Genomic DNA, 18,869 nt, shown 5'->3' on the forward strand with positions numbered 1-18,869 from the left:
ACTTCCACCTTCATGCAGAGTACTTCGACTCGAACTGAGCGTTGATGGGATTGATTACAGCAGTAGTCCCACCTGGCGGTGACTGCAACCTGTAACAAAGACATTATTCAACTTTTATACGTATTTTCCGGACAAACCTCGTATTATAAACCAAGCTAGAGTAGAGGTTTTTGTGTGTGTGTGTGTGTGTGTGTGTGTGTGTGTGTGTGTGTGTGTGTGTGTGTGCGCGCGCACACAAGAACATCGGAGTCACGACACGGTCTGCCCCTTGCCACAGGTTGTTCGCAGCCATGATGCGGCGGCGGGTGTCGTGCCCGCAGGTGACACAGCAGCTGTGGGACGCCATCGCCACAATCCGCGCCCAGCGCCAGGTGCCCAACATGGACCGCATTTCGCGGTACATGTCGCGCGTGCACCAGATCAACGAAGGTGAGTGCGCCCTTTGCGTACCGCAGAGACTGCCTGCTTGTGCTGCATTACACACTGAAACAGAATTCTGCTGCCGGCTCTGATAAGTGTGTTTCAGTTTATTTTTACGAAACGACCTTATTTACTTCATTCTGGAAATACGGATATTGCGGAGACACGGCTTGGCCACAGCTGTGGGAGTATGTTTCCGGAATGAAATTTTGACTCTGCAGCTGATAGTATACGGGTAGGAAACCGGGTGGCAGATTTTGTACTAGACAGAGACTCGTACTCGGGACCTTTGCCTTTTGCGAACGAGCGGTCTAGTGAGAGCTACCGGAGCACGACTCGCAACCTGCCCTTACGACTTTACTTCTGCCAGTACGTTGTCTCGTACCTTCTGAACTTCACAGAAGCTCTCCTGCAAAACTTGCCAGACTGAAACTACTGGAAGTTCGGAAGGTTGCAGAAGAGGTACTGGCAGAAGTAAAACTGTGAGGACGGGTTGCGAGTCGTGCTCGTGCAGCTCAGTCGGTAGAGCACTTGCCCGCGAAAGGCGGAGGTTCCGAGTGCGAGTCTCGGCCCGGTACACAGTTTTAATCTGTCGAGAAGTTTCGTAATCGGGTTGAACTGCACTGCGGGGTCAGAATTTCATTCTGGATATTTTACAGTCATTTGCAGTGATGACTGCCATCTCTGCCCTCATTTTCTTTCTTTAACTCCTCGTATGTTATCAAATTGGTGTCTTTTTCTTGCCACTCCTCGCGTGCGTCAGTAAATGAGCACACGGGACAGAAAATTGTCATCCCTAGACATCAGACTAATAGAACATAACTGTGCCTCTGGCCTTGATAACAGGCTCAGTTCAGTGAGGACAAGAATCCACGAGTTACTTCAGGATGCCGTATCCAGCTGAAGCCACCGTCGGTGATAACGTCCCGTAGAATTACGAAATTGCAGGGATTTTGATTGCTGTTGCAGATAGTGCGGACATCTTCTATCAGACTAAAATTAGGGGCTTATGCAGGCCAGTCTGTGCATAACAGTGTACAGGGATTGGACGAAAATGCGGAAAAAACCACAAGAAGTACATGCTTGCACCCAAATACGGATGTCAGATGTTCCAGGTTGTGTTGTCGTATGTGACCGTGAACAAAACCTGTGCAGTGCCCTCAATATGTTCTGAGTGTTGGAAGACTGTTGTGTGTAGTCACGAGCATATTCCTTCAGAGCTAAGTGAATTCGATCTTGGGCAAAGTGTCGGTGCTCTTACGGTGGTGCTTCTGTAACAGAAGGAGCCGAAGTGGTTTGTGTGCCGAGAGGCACTGTATCGAAGATAAGTACCACACAAGGGGAAATCGAAGAAACTTCATCCATTTTGTCACGGTGTGGACAAAAGTGAGTGTCGAGTGATCGTGACGAACGGTCACCGAAGAGGATTGTGACAAAAATAAAGAGAACATCTGCAGGAGTCACTGCAGAACAAAATGTCACACTTGCGATATAGCAGGCACCGAAACAACTCGGAGGGAGCTCCAGAAACTTGAAACTCCAGGGCAAGCTGCAATTCCAGAATCAGTCTCGTCAGTGACACAATGAAACACAGTGGGGGTTCAGTGACGATTTGGTCAGCCATGTCGTACAATTCCATGGGGCTCGCAATTACTCTGCAAGATCAAATTACTGCCAAGAATGATGTGACCATTTTGGCCGACGGGGTCCATCCCGATGTACAACATTCGTTCTCTGAGGGTGATACCGAGATGACAGGGTCTCTGTTCACACGTCACATCATTCGGGACTGCTTTTGTGAGCACGAAGACCAATTGACCCATCTTACCTGGCCACCAGTCAGCAGATCTCAAAGTTATTGAGCGTACTATTTTGCCGCAGAACAGTACAAGATTCCCTCGGAAACCGTACGGGCCGTGTATTTCTCCATTTCAATATGATTGGTATCTGTTTTTAATTGCACTATTTTTCCTACACTGCATAGGCATGGCAAAGTATTATGTTTGTGAGTTCCACCTCAGGTCTGAAATCCATCACCAGACACTGCAAGTCGAATGCCTCACTCGACCATTGATACACTTCGCAGTTGGCACCTTTCGAAAAGAAGAGGTGAAATGAAGGCTCTGACTACACAACGCATCCGTGCCGCCCCTCCCCCCCACTGCCGCCTCTACTGTCCAGTGTTTCTGTGCTGTTCATATATTGGCCACGACATCTCGGTAGATGATTGTTGCAGTGTCCGTGTGTTTATGGGTTGCATTTTTTCATGTGACTTGTCAAGCCAATGGCAGCACGGCATCTCTTGCTGCAATTGTCACAAGTGTATCTGGCTGCTGAGGCAGGAGCAGTGGTAGCATTGCGAAGATTTTTCTGCCTTAATCTGTCTAACAAGCCTTCATCGTGCTTCGACATTCCAGATGATACATCATCATGTCACTCTGGTCTCGTGCTAGCCCGTGCCTCCCATCTGTTTGTGTCGATTCCAAAGCTCTCTGTATCTCGTTTACAGGAGTCCTCGAACCTCAATACGGGACATCCTACAGGTCTTTTGGCTATAGAGATCTCTCGGAGCATCACCTCACGTGGTAATCTGTCAGGATCCGTACGTTGGACGTGTCGCAGCCAGCGGAGTCAAGATAGCTGAAATACTGTTGCAGTTAGTTTCAGATAGCACTGCTTCGTTGGTCACTCGGTCCTTCCACGTTACTCTGAGGGTGGATCTCGGGCACTGCACGTGGAAAGCATTAAGGCGACGTTCTTGTTTGGCACAGGTAGTCCATGTTTCTGATGCATACAAAAGGATGCTGAGGACGCAAGTTTGATATACAAGAGTTTTGGTGGTCAAAGAGGGTTTGTTGTTTTTCCAAACACGTGTAGAGTGTTTGCCAAAAGTTGTCTCAGCTCTTCCAATGCGAGCATCAATTTCCTTGTCAACAGACGTGTTTGATTCTATAGTAGATCCGAGATAGCAGAATTATCTACGACTTGCAGAGTAGTGCCATCTAGTGTGATATTCGGCTTTGTGTTAGTAACCTGAATAATAATTACGGTCTTACTGCTGTTTACACTCGTCGAGAATAGGTGGCACGCGTGACTAAATCTCGATACTAGCTCTCGCAGCTCTTCTGCGGAGTTCGCAACAATTGCATCATCGTCAGCATACAGGAGTTGACGAGTGACTATCTCGTAGCACTTTGTCTTACTCTTCAGAAGACTGACATTGAAAAGCCTCGCATCTTTCCTAGTACGCAGATGTGCTCCGACATTGCAATTCTCGAAAGCCACTTGGAGCAGACCCGAGAGGAAAATTCCAAAAAGTGTAGGTGCCAACACACAGCCTTGGCTTACGCCACAGTTCATACTGAATGGTTTAGATGTACTGCCATCAAAGATTACAGAGCCACGCATATTGTCATGAAAAGATCTTATTAAAGACAGCAAAGTTGGGGGACATCCAATTTTTTCCAGTATGCTGTAGAGTCCCTCCCTACTGACGGTGTGAGGTCAACAGAAGCCACATGTAATGGCACTCTGTGTTCGCGGCACTTCTCTTGTAGTTGGCGCAAGGTGAATATCGTGTCACTCGTGGATCTGCCAGTTCGAAATCCACACTGTGACTCAGGGTAGATCTGAGCAGCCGAGGTTTCCAGTCTCTTCAGAATTATCCTTGCATACGCCTTTCCAGCAATGCTGTTTAGTCCACGTAGTATTTGCAGCTTTGTGTGACATTGTGAGCAGCGGCCTTTTGCAACGTGCCCGACTTCAGATATCCGTAGTGTGCAGTTCCCTTCGCATTTGCTTAGAACTTACAGATGGATCTGTATTCGTTGACAGCAGCAGTTTCTGTCACCTTTGGAACCGTCTGCCATTGACAAGATGTAAAACGATAGCTGCATTCTGACACATCTGCACACAAAACTGTCTTACTGCACCGATTCCGCACAACTGTCGCACACTCACCACTTTGCTGCCACAAATTACGTCGGCACCGGCAGGGGGAAACGATTGTGCGACACCAGTTCTACACAGTAGACAGTACTGTAGGAAACCTGTGTGCTTTTCTAACACTAAAACTGAGTTTCTTCCACTAGGGCCAAATTTGTACCACTACTACTAGTTCATTTTAAATATATTTGATCTTTTTTTTTTAAGTTTTGATTGGTATCTACTTTTCCATTCCTTTCTGTGATGTCAGCATTATTGGCATTTTGAATTTTTGTGTGCACTTCTGGTAGATGCACACGTCTGTCGAGTGTGCGAGACACATGTCACCCTCGGATGACCTCGGTACGAGTGCAAAAATAGAATTTTTCTCTGAATAATTGAACTCCCGCATATTAAACTACTTCAAACATCTGTTTACTTTACAAAGGAGGTAATGTGTTAAATATTTGCCTTTAAGCATGTAGCTCAGAAAGAGTTTTGGAGTGTTTGAAACTTTGTAAAGTTTTGCATCTACATCTGTGTCAGTACTCTGCAAACCTCTGTGAAGTGCATGCCAGAGGGTACGTCCCATTGTACCAGTTATTAGGGTTTCTTCCCCTTCCATTTACGTATGATCCACAGGAAACACGATCGTTTGAATGCCTCTGTGTGTGAGCTGTAATTATTCCAATCTTGTCCTCACTAACCCTATGTGAGTGATATGTTGGGGTTGCAGTATATTCCTGGAGTCATCGTTTAAAGCCAATTCTGGAAACTTTTTAGAAGAATTTCTCAGAATAGTTTCTCTTGTATTCAAGAATTTGGCAGTTCATTGTCTTCAGTATTACTGTAACACTATCCTGTCGGTCAGACAGGCAAGGGCAGCACAAATAGTTATGTGTCTAACTATTTGTGCTGCCCTTGCCTGTATATGTTCAATATCCCCTGACAGGTGTATTCGTGTGAAGTCACTAAGTGCCCTCATTCTCAAATACTGAGTGAAGCCCAGGTACTTGTACACTGTCAGCTATGCTGCCTTAAGACACTCTCTCAGTTTCTGCCTTTAATACTTGTTTTCCTGTGTGAATCTTTTCACGTAACATTATACCTCTTAATCAGTAGATTTAAATTCGGTCAAAAGCTAGACAAAATATTTATTTATTGTAGGAGAGAATATACAGGGCAATTACAATTCTTTCAAACCACGTAGAAATAACACCACCGATCAGAATGACGTCAAAATGCAATGGAATGTTACCGGAGAATTCGGAAAACGTATTTAAGAAGAAAAATAAATAGTTACAAAATGTAATAATAGATGGTGCTGTAAGCATAATTATTTAATAATGGTAGACTGCAAAAGACAAATAAATCATACAACAATGCCTAAGGTGTACGTTTGACGTCAAACTAGTTGTACTTCTCTCTCTCTCTCTCTCTCTCTCTCTCTCTCTCTCTCTCTCTCTCTCTCTCTCTGTGTGTGTGTGTGTGTGTGTGTGTGTGTGTGTGTGTGTGTGTGTGTGTGTGTTACGTAAGCCCATCCGCCACAGCAAGGTCATATTTCATCGGATTGGTTTTTATTTGTACTGAAGCAAAAATCAAACCGGATTATTAATTTCCGTGTGACTGGCACAAAACATTTTCAATATGTTGTCCATCGTTTTCTGCAACAAGTTGAGATCGAGAAACAGCATGTTCCACAACTGATTGAAGTGTTTGCGGGGTCACGTTCAGAATGTGTTGTGCAATGTGTGCCTTAGGCTGTAGGGAAATGGCGGCTGATAATTCTAGGATTTCCAGCTGCTCGACTGGATTTGCAATGTGCAGAGATGCGCAATCTTATATAAAAATGATCCCATCCTGTCGGAGAGTTGGAATGACGTGTGAGTGCAGGCTTTCTCGGCATATTTCACATATGAAGTCTTCACGGGTTTGTCAGCCGAGTAGCGTCGTCATCTCGTAGCAACATTTCAATGGATTGCGCCTCCATCATCTTCGCCTGACGATGACGGAGACGCATTCCGTCGAAACGTTGCTACGAGATGACGACGCTACTCGGCTGACAACCTGTGAAGACTTCATATGTGGAATGACGTGGTTGCGCAAAAGACACTTGTAGTGCTTACCAGTGACGGTACAGGTAACAGGACCGGAAGCAGCTGTCTCTTTGAAAAATGTGGGCCTATGATAATGACGCCGCAAACCCGCACCACTCGGTGACCTTTTCAGGATGAAGTGGTACTGGTTGATTTGCGTGTGGGTTTTCCGTTGCCCGTATTCGACAGTTGTGTGTGTTGACATATCCTGTCAGGTGGAAGTGGGCTTTGTCTGTCCACAAAATCTTCCACGGCCAATCATTTCCACTTAGCAAAGGTCCCTCTTGCTGGCAGGTCAGCAGGAAGCAACTTGTGCATGTGGGTAATTTTGAACGGATAACGAAGACGGATGTTTTGTAGGATTTTACGCACCGTGCTCGAGGGGTTTGTCCAATCTTTGGGCAGTTCTTCGTGTACTACACGTTTGCACACCACCACTCGTGTCCTCCTGCATTGCTGTGGCCACTTCGCCATTGACATCGAATCAATTTGTTTCCTCCTCCTACCAGGTTGCACACCGAAAGAATCCATCTTTTCGAATTTCCCAGCCATTTTCTCCAGACCCACCGCAGTCATCGGACCGATGCCTTTTTTCAAACCCTCCAGTGTCTGGACCTTCTGCAGAGCGACATGTGCACAGTCGTCACTCTTGTAATACACCTTTACGAGCAGAGTGCGATCCTGCATTGAGACAGTCATGGCGAACGTGGTAGACGCGAAAGGTGGAAAAGCAGCGTACCTGATGTGTTTATACCAACTTCAGTGGGTCATGTGCGTGACAGGGGTTTTCATTTAAGTATTCTGGCACATACAGCACCATCTATTGATCAATTTTCACACAGTTTTTTTTCTTCTTATGTCTTCTCTGATAATATTCCATTGCAATTTGATGTCACTCTGATCAGTGCTGTTATTTCTGCAGCATTTTGAAAGTTTAACTTTAATTATAATCACCCCATATATCTCGACAAAGCAATTACGGTTGGCTAGGATCCCACCACTGTCGTGCTTATGCCCCAGAAACAGAGGTGAGAGATCACAATAGCACACACACTTCAGTATCGTTACATGCTATGTGGTACATGTCTGTACAGCAGTGTGTTGACATCCTTCTATATCACCATGGCTGAAATGCCTAGATTGTCTTCTGTCTGGTTTTCGCAGAGTCTGCACTTCACTTCTGTACGATGCTGTGTGACAAATGTGCGTTCTCAGAAATTTATTTCTCAGATTGAGGCCAATTTTTGATGTCGGTAGGCTTCTTTTGGCCACGAATGCCCTCTTCGGCTGTGCTAGCTTGCTTTTTATGCCTGTCGTGTGTTGTTTTGCTTCTGAGCTAGCAGAATTCCTTTACTACTTCTACATTGTGGTTCCCAATTTTGACAGGGCTCGTTTCTGCTGCTCACACTGTAGTTTTCCTTCAGTTTACTCTCGATCAGTGTTCTGTGCCCAGCAAAATGTTCATTCCATTCAGTATGTCATATAATTCTTCTTCATTTTCACTGAGAATAGAAGTGTCCTCTGCACATCTTATTAGTGATCTATCTTTTAATTCTGTCATTACTGCTTCAGTGTGCAGAGTGACCAGTAGCGGAGGAGGACTGCATCCATGTCTTACTCGCTTTTTAATCTGAGTATTTCAGTCCTGATCTTCTGTTTGCATTTGACTGCCGCTAATATAATGAAGTTTCATCTTGTTGTTGTTGTTGTTGTTGTCTTCAGTCCAGAGACTGGTTTGATGCAGCTATCCATGCTACTCTATCCTGTGCAAGCTTCTTCTTCTCCCATACCTACTGCAACCTACATCCTTCTGAATCTGCTTAGCGTATTCGTCTCTTGGTCTCCCTCTACGATTTTTACCCTCCACGCTGCCCTCCAATACTAAATTGGTGATCCCTTGATGCCTCAGAACATGTCCTACCAACCGATCCCTTCTTCTAGTCAAGTTGTGCCACAAACTCCTCTTCTCCCCAATCCTACTCAATACTTCCTCATTAGTTATGTGATCTACCCATCTAATCTTCAACATTCTTCTGTAGCACCACATTTCGAAAGCTTGTATTCTCTTCTTGTCTAAACTATTTATCATCCATCTTTCACTTCCATACATCGCTACACTCCATACAAATATTTTCAGAAAAGACTTCCTAACACTTAAATCTGTACTTGATGTTAACAGTTTTCTTCTCCAGAAATGATTTCCTTGCCATTGCCAGTCTACATTAGGTTAAGTGTTTCATTTCCTAATCTAATTCTTTCTGCATTACCTGATTTAATTTGACTACATTCCATTATCTTCGTTTTGCTTTTGTTGATGTTCACCTTATATCCTCCTTTAAAGACACTGTTCAACTGCTCTTTCAGGTCCTTTGCCGCGTCTGACTGAATTAAAATGTCATCGGCAAACTTCAAAGTTTTTATTTCTTCTCCATGGATTTTAATTCCTACTCCAAATTTTCTTTTGTTTCCTTTACTGCTTGCTCAATACATAGATTGAATAACATCGGGGATAGGCTACAACCCTGTTTCACTCCTTTCGCAACCACTGCATCCCTTTCGTGCCCTTCAACTCTTATAACTGCCATCTTGTTTCTGTACAAATTGTAAATAGCCTTCTGCTCCCTGTATTTGGCCCCTGGCACCTGTACTATTTGGAAGCGAGTATTCCAGTCGACATTGTCAAAAACTTGCTCTAAGTCTAAAAGTGCTAGAAACATAGATTTGCCTTGCCTTAATCTATCTTCTAAGATAAGTCGTAGGGTCAGTATTGCCTCGCGTGTTCCAACATTTCTACGGAATCCAAACTTGTGTTCCCCGAGGTCAGATTCTACCTGTTTTTCCATTTGTTTGTAAAGAATGCGTGTTATTATTTTGTAGTTATGACGTATTAAACTGATAGTTCGGTAATTTTCACACCTGTATCTTAAAGGTTAACAAATATTCAGTAACTTATCCAAAGTGGAGCAAAGATTGGCAACTTGCTTTAATTTTCAAATGTACAACAGTGCAATTGAAAAAAAAAAAAAATGTATAACATGACTACAGTATCAGTGAATTACAATTTCACTCTGTAAACTTGTACAAATTGCTGGGTGTAACACTTTTAGGGATATAGAATGATCACGATAGATTCAGTCGTAGGTGAAGCAGCTGGCAGACTTGAGTTCGTTGGTAGAATACTGGGGAAATGCAATCGGCCAATGAAGGAGATTGCTTACAAATCACTTGTATGACCACCCGTCCTAGAATATTGCTAAAGTGTGTGGGACCTCTACCAAATAGGACCAACAGGATATTGAACATGTACAGAGAAGGGCAGTACAAACAGTCACAGGTTCATTAGACCTGTGAAAAAGTGACACATGGATGTGCTGGAAAAACTGAACCAGTGTAGTGTTTCCTTTCCTCGGAGTTCTACCGTGAAAATACAAAATAGAAAATCTGATTGGGTTTTGAATTTTGATGGAATAAGTTACGAATAAGGCGGACTTCGTATTACTGATTGAGATAGTGCTGTAATTTGACGGTGAATGGCAGACCGGGTCGGCAACGCTACAAAAAGCGGCTGTAAGGAAATAGCATCAGAAATAAGTTGAAATTTACCTTATAATTCTGTTAGAAACGTAGTATTTATTATAATATAGTCTTCGTGGCTGCGTCTGGAATACTTCTTAATTTTCTTGTAGGATGTCCTTTTTCTCATTGTTTGCTGGTCCTCTTGTTCTCCGTCTGATGAAAATTTCTTGAAGTTGTCACTGTCAGGATTAATTTATAAATTTGGCGATAACCATTTCGAATCACTACTAAAATAACTTTGTTTCGTAATATAGTTCTAATTTCCACTTAAAAGCATATTTAACACAGTGCCGAAAAATACACGTCCTTCGTATGAAGACAAGAGTAATCCATCAGTTGTTAAAAACAAACACCTACGCAAAAAAAAGGTTATTTATAAAAATCGGTTGCTGGCGCAGCGCTCTTCCGCCTGCGCGATCGATCATAAATCGTATCTTTGTATTGGCTGAGGCGCAGTAGTCAAAGTACCGTTACACCGGGAGAGACTTAAAATATACACTCAAACTGTTCTGAGGTCTTAATTGATGCCGTTAGGAATATACTACAGTTCTCTACATTTAGTTTCTGTAGGTATTGTGGGAACAAAATTAGATTAATTATGGTGTGCACAGGGACATTTAAACAGTCATTCTTTCCACTTTCTCTATGTAAATGGAATGGAAGAGGCCCAAATAACTGGTATAATGGGAAGTACCCTCTGCTATGCACTTCAGAGGTGTGTAGAGTATCAGTGCAGGTGTAGAGGTTGATACACACATCAGCACACACATTTCTAAGGCTACATTGTGCTGGCTGAATACACAATAGCGGGACTGCAGTTTGGCACGTAGTCTGTTTTGAGGGGTGGTTAGAATGGGGGGGGGGGGGGGAGAAGGGTGTCAGAGGGAGGGTTCGGGGAGGGGAGGGGTGTCTGACTGATCGGAATGGGGTGGCAGGCACACAGGTAGGAATACGACTCGAGCACTGGAGATGTGGCATGTGATCACAATGTGGAGGAGACTAAGGGCAGAAATGGCAGGGTGGAAGTGCTTATGGGTCAGGCACTAGTGGAGATCAGGGCGGGGGTATTACAGGGGTGAAGTACACGTCGCGAGGATAACTCTGTCCCGGACGAGGGCTGTTCAGTAACTAATGCGACATGTTTTTTTCTCTGCCAACTTTGGTCGAAAAAACGAGGAGTTCTTCGTGGGACGTAGTGGAATTTCCCTGCTTCAGCCCGTATTGTATTGTGAAGTTCCAGTAGGTGCAGGCCTAGAAGTAGCCTTCAAGACAAGTCTGTAGCTGAGGTGCATTGTGACCAGAGAGCTGTCGACTTGTTTCTTTTGGTGGAAAACCAGAGCGTTGCAGATATTCCAGGGCACTTGCAGAATGTCTGCACGAGTTGAGACCTAAGTTCTCCTTCCAGTCGTTAATCCGTTACTATGTGAACTGAGGATGACTGCAGACACTTGAGATGTGGAAGCACAGTTATCTCTGGAAAGTGTACTAAAATCCTCAAATGCAGGAAATTATTAATCGTGTAATTTGCGTTCAGTTTGCACGCCTCTCGAATAATAAAACAGGTAATGTTTCACCGATACACCCAATCACATCACTATGCTTTGGAAATCATTGCTAGATTCACAGTTTATAGCACCTCTCATAAACTCAATGAGTCAGATTAAACACCATGTGTTTTTTTTTTTTTTTTTTTAAAAGAAGTGTCTAAGGTGTATAAATTTGTGTTCCGCAAAACTCGCTACTCTTCCTGATCTTCACACACCTCAGTATAAATGAACTCGAGTCATCAATTTCCAAAATGATATTTAAAGACCAAGTCTTTAAATATGTCTGCTTGTGTCTGTATATGTGTGGATGGATATGTGTGTGTGTGCGAGTGTATACCCGTCCTTTTTTCTCCCTAAGGTAAGTCTTTCCGCTCCCGGGATTGGAATGACTCCTTACCCTCTCTCTTAAAACCCACATCCTTTCGTCTTTCCCTCTCCTTCCCTCTTTCCTGATGAGGCAACAGTTTTTTGCGAAAGCTTGAATTTTGTGTGTATGTTTGTGTTTGTTTGTGTGTCTGTCGACCTGCCAGCACTTTCATTCACTTATGAAATTTGTTATTAACAATCCGAACGAATTCAAAAGTAATAGCAGTGTACATGGCTACAACACTAGGAGAAAGGATGATCTTCACTACTCAAGGTTAAATCTAACTTTGGCTCAGAAGGGGGTAAATTATGCTGCCACAAAAGTCTTTGGTCACTTACCTAATAGCATGAAAAGTCTGACAGATAGCCATATAGCATTTAAAAGGAAATTAAAAGAATTTCATAATGGCAACTCCTCCTACTCATTAGATGAATTTTTGGATATAGTAAGTGGGTAATTTCCCAACTCCCACAAAAAAATTAAAATATTGAGTGATGTGTAATATTTTGTGTATTGTAACCTCTTGTATAGACACCTTTTATTAACCTGACACGTTCCACATCATTACGAAGTGTCGTATTCATGATCTATGGAACAAGTACTAATCTAATCTAATCAAGCTCGTGGTGGCCCCATAATGCTGTGGACTGTACTTAAATGAAATGGACTGAGTCCTACAGCCTGTTCGGCTACTCGGAGACCGTTTGCGGCAGTTCGTGGACTTCGTCTTTCCAAACGGTGATAGAATTTTTAAGGTTGACAATGCATCTTGTCACAGGGCCACAGTTTGCTATCGGTTTGCAGGACATTCTGGACAAGTCGAACGAACGATTTGGCAACCCGTCGAACACTTACAGGACGTAATCGAGAGGTCGGTTGCTCGAACTTCTGCACCGGCAACACCTTCGCAATTACGAACGACTGTAGAGGCGGCACAGCTCAGTATCTCTGCAGCGGACTTACAATGACTCGTTCAGTCCACAGCACGTCGAGTTGCTGCACTGTGCCGGGCAAAATGAGGTCTGACACGATATTAGGAGGCGTGCTGTGATTTTAGTGTATGCACTGTGTGCATAGTAACATTGTACTTTTGACAAGCAATTTTTCTGAAACAAAGAATTGTGCTATACGTATGAGGGGCATTCAGCAAGTAATACTGTGGGGTTCGACAGGCGACAGGAGCATTCCGCACCAGCCCTGTTAATAGCCTCCTTGCCGAGGCTGGGGTTCCTCCGCTTCGTATTCGGCGTCAACAATTGTTAGCCAACTATGCTGCCCACGTCCGTTGTTCTCCCCGTCACCCTAACTACCGTCTCCTTTTCGCCGATGCGGCAGTCCGTATCCCACACCGGCGGCCGCGATCGGGCCACGCAATTGGGATCCGTGTTTGGTCACTCCTTAGTGACCTCGAGTGTTTGACTCTTCCATCTGCTTTCCGTGTCCGCCCACATACATCACCTTGGTGTATTCGTCGGCCGCAACTTCGGCTGGAACTTTCCCGATGGCCAAAAGATTCAGTTCCTGCTGCAGTCTTGCGCCGCCAATTCCTTGCTCTCCTAGGCGCATTCCGTGACTCGGAGGTTATCTGTACAGATGGCTCGATGGTTGATGGCCGTGTGGGGTACGCTTACGCTCATGCGGACTATGTAGACCAGCGCTCCTTGCCGGAAGGCTGCAGTGTTTACACCGCAGAGCTAACAGCCATTTTTCGTGCCCTTGAGCGTATTCGTACCAGCACTGGCGAGTCTTTTGTCATTTGCAGTGACTCTCTCAGTAGTCTACAGGCTCTTGACCAGTGCTACCCACGCCATCCCATTGTTGTTGCCATCCCGGAGTCCGTTCACGCTCTTGAACAGCGTGGATGTTCAGTGGTGTTCGTATGGACCCCGGGACACGTCGGGATAGCGGGAAACGAACACGCCGACAAGTTAGCTAAAGAAGCCACTCGCAAACTGCCGTCGGAGATCGGCCTCCCGGCAACTGATCTCCGATCGGTGTTACGCCGTCGGGTCCTTGGGATGTGGGCAGACGAATGCCGCACTCTGTCTGTACCCACCGAGCTGCGGCGTGTAAAGGAGACCACGACTGTGTGGGGTTCCTCCGTGGGGCCTCTCGTAGGGATTCTGTTATTCTCTGTAGGCTCCGCATTGGTCACTCTTCGCTGACGCACGGTCATCTGCTGCGTCGAGAGGACCCCCCCTCATTGTCGCTGTGGTGAAACCGTGACGGTGGCCCGTATATTGTTGGAATGTCCTCTTTTAACCGCCCTCAGGCGAACTTTTAACCTCCCGGGTGATTTATCGTGTCTTTTGGCTGACGATGTCTCTATGGCAGATTGTGTTTTAGGTTTTCTTCAAGCAAGTGGCTTTTATAGGTCCCTCTAATTTTATTGCGTCACCCTCTTTTGTGCTGTATCTTTTACTTAGTTTTGTATTGTAATTCGACTCCACCCTAATCTTTTAGGCTGGAGGTTTTAACGTGTTGCAGAGTGGCTGGCTCATCCTATTATTTTCGTGATCAGCCAGCCACAGTCCTCTGCTGTGCAGTTTTAATTCCGTCTTCCTTTCTTCTCTGTGTTGTTTTTGTTGCTGTGCTCCGTTTTCCATGTTTCTTTATTATTGACCTTGGGGATTTTTTTCCCCTGGAATTTTTATCTTGTGCTTCGAATGACTAATGGATGGTTTCCCTGTGCTCTGTGTGTTTATGAAACAGGGGACCGATGACCTCTGCAGTTTGGTCCCTTTAATCCTCGAACCAACCAACCGACCAGCAAGTAATGAGAGACTTTTTTCTGAAAGTAGGTTCGTTTCATTCGGGATGGTATAGCGTATTGTTTCCCACTCTTTTAACTAAAAAACCATATTTTTCAACATACCCTCCATTCAGTGTGACGGCTCTACGCCACCCTACTGGCAGGGCCCGTATGCCTGCACGGTATCACTCTAGTGGTCGACATCGGAGCCAACGTCTTCTCGCGTCAGTAACCTTCCCGTCGTCCACTTCCTGCTTCCTGTGAAATGCGTCCTTCGTCGGACCGAACGTACCGAACTTGGAAGGTGCTAGATCCGGGCTGTAGGGCGGAGGAGATAGAACAGTGTAGTTAAGTTTTGTGAGCTGCTCTCAGGTGCCCAGACTTGTTTGAAGCCTTGCATTGTCGTGAAGGAGGAGAGGTTCATTTTAATTTTTTGTGTCAGTGCCTTCAAACACTGTGGGAGTCACAGCTGTGGGCTGCCGGCCGGCACGCGAGAGGTCCGACAGGTTTGTGCGCCCTCACTGCGATGACGAGATGCCTCGCCCAGTGACTCGTTGTCCTGTTGTTCGGTGCCAGGTCTTGGTAAACTCTCCTCAAGTACTTACGAATATCTAGTTTTCCTCTGAAGGAAACTCGATGATAGCTCTCTGCTTACAACGCTCCTCCGTTACACACCATTTTGAAAATTGCGTATAGTGACACCACCTATTGGAATTCGTGGAACTAAAGGGGCTGAAGTGGGAATGTTCCGTCATGTCCCACAACAAATTCCACATGTTTTCATTCGAAATCGGCTGGAAAAAAAGGAAGTTTTGCATTATTTATTGAACATACTTTATAATTGGTGTAGGCATAATGGCCTTGCATCGAACAATACAGATGTGTCGTCCGAGAATGAAAAATTGACAGTATATTTGCATAATAGCTAACTTCCCACACACATTTACCTCAACTGCAGTGTAAGTGTTACATAAGTCATGTACAGATCATGGTACTTAGGTTGTGAACTTTCAGCAAAAAATGCAACAAATGTTGTTTGATGCGCATATTATACCAAGTATTTGTGTTTGAAATTTCTCGTAAACAGCTATAAAACACGGAGGGCTAAAAAATCGACTATACTGTTCCAATTACATTAGAATTTATTTTATGCTTTTTTTATGTTATTTTGATGCTTTGTTTACTTTGAACTGGAAGAAGCATGTTACTGAGCTTCTCAAATAGTGAAATTCGGCTTCTTTCGCTCTTCGTATAATCGCTAGTGTTGGTAATAAGCAGACCAGCCTCCTAACGTACTTCGTGTATTTCCACTCGATAATGCCTTACACAATAGTTTTCTGGGGTAACTCACCACGTAGAAATAAAGTATTGATTGCAGAAAAGAGAGCAGTGAGAATAATTAGTGGTGTTCACCCAAGGACGTCATGTAAGCACCTATTCAAGGAGTTAGGTATTTTAACTGCACCATCAGAGTACATAACGAAATTTGTTTTAAATAATCCATCTCAATTCGCAAAGAACAGTGGTGTTCAGATGTACAACACTAAAGGGAAAAATGACCTTTCCTATCCGTTATTGAAGCAGTCAGTTGCTCAGAAAGGAGTACATTATTCAGCAACAGAAATCTTCAATCATTTTCCCAACAACATAAAGTGTCTGGCAGGTAGCAGATCAAGTTTCAAATCTAGCTTAAAATCATTTCTTTTGGACAGATCCTTCTATTCCATGGACAAGTTTCTGTTTCAGAATAGCACTATTTGTGTGTGTGTGTGTGTGTGTGTGTGTGTGTGTGTGTAGATCTTGAAATCTGACTTGTTCCACATCATATCAATAATATAATCATGAAAGTGATCTACGGAACATGACATAACTAAACTAAACTATACACTACACTAAACATTAACTATGAAATGAAATGAAATGAAATGAAACAATTGGATTTGTTGGTAGAGTTGTATGCCATTCTTACTTGGGTGTTTCAACCATCTGCAAACTAATAAAAAACTTAATGCATGAAGAAATTTAACCTTACATCATTATGCAGCATCTCTGATAATAAATTTGTTTAAATGAAAACACTGCAGCTCTTCGTTACATTAAGTCTCAAGATGATTTGCTCGATAGCCCAAAAATCCATCTTGCTACGTCTCTCCCTTCAGCAATAATCCTACGAAGTTCTCATTCCTTTTGCACGTGGAAAGTTCATCTGAAAACAAAAAGCAGTGGCTTATTCAAACGGACACTTCCGTAAGGTGCGTAAGACCTCTAGTCTGACCGAAAGTGTGCAAGGGTCGCTACTAGGACAGTGTCAGTCGTATCTCTTGTACGCTGCCGATTCTCTGCAAGATTTGGAGCTCGGCACGCTTTTTTCGGCAGGAGGTGCTGTCTGCTTTTTTGTTCGACGATGTCCGAGTGCTACCCTATACAACATATTTGGCTCTGTTCAAAACTTGGTGTTGGCTACTCGGTGTCTTAGGGTACGGTCACATACTTGTCCTGTTACCCAGTAAATAATCCTGTTACATTTTTAATAATTATTAATTGCAGCACTAGTATGGGCAGTTATATAAATAAAAAAATTGTAAACACCGGACGGTTTACCTTCAAGTGTAAACTGTTCATTAAACCTATTTGTGAAAGCAGCACAACAGAGAGCTACTTGTTATTATGAAAGCGTTAAGTGTGATTCCCCACATTACTGTTTAGTGCTAAAATTCGTATGCGTAATTGTGGAAGCATTCACAAGTTTGAGACATTGTATTTAAATGTAATATTCACAAAGGTAACTGTTGTAAAATTTTATAAGTCCAGGAGCATCTGTTCAAAATTTTAAGTGCACCTAGCTAGCTATTGAAATACACTGAGGTAACAAAACTTGTGGGATACCTCCCGATACCGTATCAGACTCCCTTTTGCCCGGCTCAGTGCAGCAACGCCACGTGGTACGGGCTCGACGAGTCGTTTGGAGACTCCTGCGGAAATAGTGAGCCGTGCTGCCTCTACAGAAGCCAAAGTGTTGCCAGTGCAGGATTCACGAACTGACTCCTCGATTACCTTCCGTAAATGTTCGACAGGATTAATGTCGGGCAATCTGGGGAGTCAGATAGTTCACTTGAATTCTCCAGAATGTTCTTAGAGCCAATCGCGAATGATTGTGGCCCGGTGACACGGTACATTGTCATCTGTAAAAATTTCCCCATTGTTTCGGGACACGAATGACTGAACATTCGATTTCCAGTCAGTGATCGGTTCTGTTGGACCGGAGGGGCCCAGTCCGTTCCGTGTAAACACGGCCCTCACCATTACGGAGCCACCACCAGCTCGCACAGTGCCTCGTCGACAACTCGGGTCCGTAGCTTTGTGGGGTGTGCGCCACACTCGAACCCTACCGTCAGCTCTTACCGACCGAAACTGGGACTCGCCCGACCGGGCCACTGTTTTCCGGTCATCCGGGGTCCGTTCAAAATGGTCACGAGTCCACGAGAGCTACTACAGGCATCGTCGTGCAGTTAGCAGAGGCACTGTAAAAGTTCACAGCAGCCCTAATAATTGTTCGTACCATAATTCAACCTGCCAATAGACGATACTAAGAAAGGTGATAAGATTTGCCTGCCGATTTTGTGTGTATTTAGGTGTAGCATTCTCTATGAATAAACTGATTAATTCATTATGTTGCCCAAGAGTTTGATGGAAAACTTCAAATCTCATATTTTTATCGACACCTACAAATGTTAACCCCACCCCCCCCCCCCACCCCACACACACACACACACACACACACACACACACACACACACACACGACAGGTGACAGGGTGTTCTGTGCACAATTCCTCGCCCAGAAGAGGTGGTCGCAACTGGAGCTTTCTGCCGAACCCGGCGCACGACACTCCTGTCACTGCTGTTAGCAGAGAGAGGCCACAAAGTAAGCCGGCTAAGAGAAGGCCACCAGGTAGACAACTAAGCTCCTGAAAGATGAGTTTCACCGTTGTGCTTGTCGGCTACTGGATGCCGCTGGGTTGGGGTGCCACCACAGTGTGCATTCAGAGTCAGAAAAAATCATTTCGAGACCACAAAACATGTGCAATCCAAAATATTGTAGTTACAAATTTGGCACGAATGCAAATGAAAGACAATAACAAGAAGAGAAATTGTGCCTAATTCCCTTTTGGTAGACATCACAGTTCT

General features: G+C 44.3%; 1 protein-coding gene across 1 annotated transcript in view; it reads left to right on the forward strand.

Moving 5' to 3' along the window:
- LOC124553771 (zinc finger MYND domain-containing protein 11) overlaps positions 1 to 18,869 on the forward strand; it is a 231,224-nt gene that overhangs the window by 98,298 nt on the left and 114,057 nt on the right. The window contains exon 3 of the mRNA XM_047127709.1: positions 278 to 429. Within this exon, the coding sequence (XP_046983665.1) occupies positions 278 to 429 (152 nt within the window). The remainder of the gene's footprint in view (positions 1 to 277; positions 430 to 18,869) is intronic.

Source organism: Schistocerca americana, chromosome 11 (assembly GCF_021461395.2).
Source record: "Schistocerca americana isolate TAMUIC-IGC-003095 chromosome 11, iqSchAmer2.1, whole genome shotgun sequence".
Lineage (NCBI taxonomy): Eukaryota > Metazoa > Arthropoda > Insecta > Orthoptera > Acrididae > Schistocerca > Schistocerca americana.